Source organism: Chroicocephalus ridibundus, chromosome Z, assembly GCF_963924245.1.
Source record: "Chroicocephalus ridibundus chromosome Z, bChrRid1.1, whole genome shotgun sequence".
In the NCBI taxonomy this organism is placed as follows: Eukaryota; Metazoa; Chordata; class Aves; order Charadriiformes; family Laridae; genus Chroicocephalus; species Chroicocephalus ridibundus.
In genome coordinates, this window is record NC_086316.1 from 27,913,317 (window position 1) to 27,919,316 (window position 6,000).

The window sequence follows — 6,000 nt, forward strand, 5'->3', positions numbered from 1 at the left end:
CTGCAACTATTGAAGTGTTGTATTAGTGATCCCTCCTGATCAAAAAAGGAATGTTTTATATTGTATCGTGCTCACACTCTGTTTTTCATTTAGTTTCACTTTATTTCAAATTTCTTTTATGCAAGGTTGAGTTGAACTGTTGTTTCTGGCTCAGGAAAACTGTCCCATAGCTTCAGTCAGATCTGTCAACCATTGAGTACAAAACAAAACCTTTTTAAAATTATTAGTGTAAGATTTTGCTTTTCTGTAGACTGCCACAACCAGGAAGCTTTACTTACTTAATCACAAGCCAAGTAATTAAAGCTTCACTTCTGTTTGCTTCTGGAAGTTACATTCTTAAGATGTTATGTTTATTATTTCCATTTACTTTCTATTTAGACAAGTGATCTGTGAAGTAATCACTAAGCCAATCAAATATTCAGTGTTGGGCTGACTCGGTGAGGTGAATTGGATACTGCAAGGGGTCGAAGTTTATAGCGAGAGACTGTTCCCTGATCTGGCTGAGGAGGTTAACTGCAGTTTCCTAGGATTTGCAGGCATCGTGACTTCGTGTTAGGATTAAAGCCTGAACTAAGAACTTAGTTGGCCAGCTTTTCTACAGCCCTGTGTTAAATAAGGTCTCACTTCTCTTCTTGGTGGAATAAAGGTGTGCCAGAACAGTGTCACCATTTATGATCTCAGTTTAGAGAGAAGAAGGAAGGTTTTTCTTATTTATAGTGTAAAATGAATGCGTAATAGATAAAATAAGTTTACAGGATTTATTCACATTAAGTTGTATGAGAGTTTCTTAATGGACTTTTTCTGTCTTTGCAGTTATTGGCTGACAAACAAGGTCCACATTAAACGACCCAGCACTGGTCTCCTCATGTATACGCTTGCCACCAGATTTTGTGATGAAATTCACCTGTATGGATTTTGGCCATTCCCGAAAGATTTACATGGAAAACCAGTCAAGTATCATTATTATGATGATCTGAAGTATCGGTACTTTTCTAATGCCAGTCCTCACAGGATGCCATTAGAGTTTAAAACATTGTATGTATTACATAACAAAGGAGCACTTAAATTAACAACAGGGAAATGCATACAGCAATAAAGCACATGTAAAGTACAAAAAGAAGTACAGAATACACACTTCATCATAAAGATGTTGTGGAATGGCAATGGGATCCCAATGAGGCTATGTTTCAATACCTGCTAAGCCATTGGAAAAAGGAATTTTATCAGAAGTACATAACCAGCTATTATACCTGTAAAGTGCTATATAACTAAGCTATCTTGACTGCAAGGGTTCAAGTAAGTGCCACTTTCACTAAGAACAAAGCTTGAATGTATACTCAGTAGTGTTTACAGGATCCAGTGACACATTCATCATGAATTAAAGAAGAAAAATATAGCCTGCTTACTTCTGACTGGCCACTGTGGTTAGACATCCCACAGAAGAAATCCCCAGTGGATGGAATATTTTCTTCAGCAAATAAACCAGGCTTTGTCAGAAAAGATCATGATGGAATTGAGTAGAGAAAGTGAAGTCCATAAGATCAAGCAAATCAGTAAATGCCTTCAGTCAGAGGACTGTTTCTGATCTTGTATTATAACCTCAGCTTTTGTTGCTGTTTTTCTTATTGCTGTTGGTTGGGGTTTGTTGTTTTTAAGTATTGGAGCCCTTACAGGATTTTGAGGATGTTATGAGTAATTAAAAGTATGTATCTTATGGAGTTGTCTTAGGAAAAAAATTCATAAGGGTGGGAGGGCGGAGGGAAACATCAAATATTTTATCAGTTGTTATTGTGTTGTATCCTGCTGTCACACAACCCTTAACGTCCCAATTGTTTTTCTAGCTACCGCTGTCAATACCCACTACATGGAACCACTCAGAGGCCATATTGATCCATTTTTAAAGAGAAGTTTTTCTGTTGTGTTCAGATTTAAAGAAGTATGAGAAGGTGCCCTTATTTATGGTACCAAAGATTACTCTTACACATTTTTTCCTTTCCTTGAAGAAATGGTGTAGATTTGGTATGATGTTTCTTTGCTGCTGAAGGGAACATATCCTTTATGTTATTTAAATTTTTGAATTAAGCATCTCAAAGCAAAGCGTCTTTACTGACTTTGCATATAGAATTTAGTTCTTCAGAAAAATCAGCAGGAGTAAAGAAATTATTTCATACATTCGAATATATATATACAATTTTTTTTCTGATTGAAAGGAAAACACAAAGTGTAAAGGAACTCAGGTGACATTGGAATACGTCTAGAGAAAAAAAAAAAAGACTTCGCCAGTTAAATGGAACATAAAAGAATTGTAGGTCAAACAGTTCTTTTAAAACATAAATTTCTAATGGTGTTGGATGATATCTTTCTCTAATATACCTCTTTTGTATCAGCTTGATATTCTGATGTGTAATTGACTGAAATAACACAGAGCTGCTTTATCTCACAGTGATTTTTCTGAGCGTCATTCTTGTTTATCCACAAAGCCAAGAATTCTTTCACTGTCTTCTTTCAAAAAAGAGAACAAGAAATTACCCAGGAGGGTAGGAGGTAGGACAGGGTGGAGTGTCAGTAACAACATATACTAAGATACACACCTGTCTGCATATGATATGCTTTAGTGCTAATGGAGGAGGTAAATGAAGAAAACCATGGTTACGCCATTTTCATGTCAGGCTAGCCTAAGGAGAAGGCATGTTGATACCATGTATGGATATTTTCCTGTTATGTTTCCAGCTCTATGTTAGATCCTCATCTCCAAATATGATATTTGGTGTATCTATGAATTTTGAACTAGCTTGGGCAATTTCATATGTAGCACAGCACTCACAGACATTTACTATCTAAAAGTGCCATTTATTACCCATTCTTCCTTTTAAGTTCACAGGTATAACTAGAGGCCTGCGATTATCCAAATTTAGTAGCTAAATCACTGCCTTGCAGTTTTGCCAAACGTCGATGGGAAATAGGAGGTCATTCTGCTATATCTAGGAGACGGTAGCATATTCTGTATTCACCAGTCTTTTCCACCCAGGACAGTCTACTTTGGCTCTATGCTGAGGTGTGGGATGTAGTCCTAACATGATTGCCACTGAAACCAAGGTATCACAAGGAACCAAACAGCAACACAGACTGGAATGTGTTTAATTTGTTGTCGATAAGACAAAGGGTGTTATTTGTACACTGTGCAAACTTGCAGTTTAAGACACTGTTATTTCCGTGATGAAAGCTGGGCATATTCCTCTTCTTTCTGTTAGGGTTTTGCTGCCGTTGATCTTTTAAAACATATTTCATATACATTGAGAGAATTTCTATTGCAGTAAAGAATTCATAGGTGCCAGTCACACAGAAGCTCAGAGAAGCGTCTGTTCAGCTTTATCTTTCCGTCTGGGAGTGTCTTATCTTCTTCTCTGTACTGTCAGGCCATCAACAAAAAGGGAATTCAAGTAGACTAAAATATCAACTGACAGGTGATTTTTTTCACCTCAGGGAAGGTTTTAATACAACAGTTGGTTATTTCTCTGAGAGCAAAGTAGACAGAGACACTAATTCCTGTGGTAGTAAAAAAAAAGTTACTTGTGTAATTGAATAACTGAAAACAATGAGATGAAGTAGGGAGAGAGATGAGAAAGTTTGCCTTTAGAAGACAGCAGATGAAGAAAAATTTGGCCTGAGCCTGTTTTGTAAGCTTCACATCTGATTCTCTGTGAGTGAAGTTAACTTCAGTGCACAAGCCATGGAGTACGAATTTTTACCCTATTACTAAATGTGATACAACAGGGTGATACAGGGCAAGGTTTCTCTGACTGGGTTGGGCACAAGACATGACAGTAGCACCTGCTTCCAAGACAACAGAGTTAGCCCATACCTTGTCAAAACCGGGCATTAACCTTGTCCCCTGCAGGTTTTGAAGCTTCAATACTGCACGCTTCTGGCACCATGAGTCATAGTCTCGTGGCGCTCCACCATCATCCACGCTCACCCTTCTCATAGCAACCTCCCCTCAAACTAGCACCCTACTGAAAGCATAGGGCTCCTCACTAACCCATCTCCTGGCTCACCTGCCTCAGCTTTATCCTTAGCTGAAGTGTAATGTAGTGAGTGGTAGGTTTCAAACCATCCTCTGAGGCAAGTAGCAGTTGAAGTCTTTGACTGTGTAGGTTTTCACAAGCACTAGGAATCATTTTATTGTATTGCTGTTGTAGAGGATCTGTGTCCATGTGGAGACCAAAGTTTCTGGGGCTTCCTGGTGTACGGTTTGTTATGCTGCAAATTGTCTGTTTTGAGGTGGTTTGTGACCATCAGTTACTGGTTACTCTAGGGTGACCTGAGATGGGACATGCCCAGAGCTTTTCCTGTTAGTTTTTTTCCTGTTAGGTTATGTGGCCTTGGTTGTTAGCCCTCTCACTGCTGGGAAGCTGTAGCAGTGGACTCATTGCAGACACCCTTTCTTATCATTCTCTTTTACCTCCTGGCTCTGTATTACACTGGGTCTCTTTGTGCTTTTCTATTGAGGCACCCCAGATCCTGAACAGAAAAAAAAATTAAAAAAATAGATTTGTTCCCTTGTGTGACTCTTCTTCACTGAAGGTGACCAAAGGCTCCGTAGCACCAAAGGCTTATAGCTGCTGTACAGGGACTTTAAAGTGGAATAAATTTCACCTCGTGGTCCTTCACAGGGCAGCAGTCAACAGCTCAAGCCTCCATAGCCGCCTTGGATGATTTCTGTTCATATACATTTGCACTTCCTGTGCTGCCTACAGCACAGATCGGATAACCAGGCTTTATTATAATTACCACTTTTATCATCCAACGCTATCAATGGCTAATAAAATGTAGACAGGATGAAAAGAAGGATCCCTAATATTCTCTTGATATCTGCCCTGGTGAGGAACAGCTGAGGAACAGCCCATCAGTTGAGTGTTCCTCAAATTTATCCTCATATCAGTCATATCAGTTGCCGGCTATGGTTCCTAAATGATTGTTAAAGTAAGAACAGGGAGCTACATCAAGACAGCAGACAGTGTATATTTTTCCAAATCTTATGGCAGCTTTACATTGTACAACTTTATTTCATTCAGATAAATTTATTGTAAACTGTTTATTAATGTACATGTTAATGTTTCTGTGGCAGAGAGTCTATAATATTTCATAAAAATAATAGATAAATATATTTGATTGTTAAGTTTTCAGCTTTGGGACAGTTCTCTCTCCCACAGCTCTGAGCCACTCTCCAGATACAAGATATACTGAACCTTTCAGACCTTGTCTGGTTTACATAATCTGATGTATAATAAAGACTGTACCATTCTTCTGTTAAACAATATAAGCAACATGTGCTTGAGGTCAGCACCTTTTCTCTAATTGATTGCAATTTGAAGAAAAACAGGTGTGGGTTCAGTACCTTTTTTTAGTGTTTGATCTAGCAAAGTGCTGAGCACTCTTTACAGTGACTTTCCTGGGAGAGACATGTCCAGGATTTAGATGGGGATCTAGATTAGCATATTTCAGGATATAACTCTGAAATTGCACATTATTTATTTTTAAGAGCACTGTTACTTTGTGTAGGGAAAAGCACAATTGTTCTAAATGTAGATAAAATAAAGGAAGTGTGTTTACAGAGAGCTTCATTCCTGCACAGTACTATTGCTACTGAGCGTATGTAATACAATTTCTGTGGTTTAAAGTATTGATACGTGTTCTGTCAGGATCGTCATGTTTGACACTGTTAATATTATTTCAAGTACCGCTATGGGGATTGGTTTTTATTTGTATAACTGTAAAATAAAGAAGGTGGTTTTTTTCATTTTTTCCGCTGCATTCTGTTCCATATTCCTTTGTAACACAGCTGTGATAATGTTTTTCAATTATGTGCTAATTGTAAGGATTTGTGGAAGGAGAGTGTCTGCTCCTTTAAGATGTCTGGTCAAGGACTTTCTCAACACAAATGGGGATATTAAGAAAAGGAGGAAGCCATAAACAAGGACAAGACACAAACCTGACCGA

The 6,000-nt window shown here is 38.2% G+C and overlaps 1 protein-coding gene across 1 annotated transcript in view; it reads left to right on the forward strand.

Moving 5' to 3' along the window:
- ST8SIA4 (ST8 alpha-N-acetyl-neuraminide alpha-2,8-sialyltransferase 4) overlaps positions 1–5,800 on the forward strand; it is a 58,794-nt gene extending 52,994 nt beyond the window's left edge. The window contains exon 5 of the mRNA XM_063319250.1: positions 814–5,800. Coding sequence (XP_063175320.1) covers positions 814–1,096 — 283 coding nt within the window. The 3' untranslated portion in view covers positions 1,097–5,800. The remainder of the gene's footprint in view (positions 1–813) is intronic.
- The last annotated feature ends 200 nt before the right edge of the window (positions 5,801–6,000 follow it).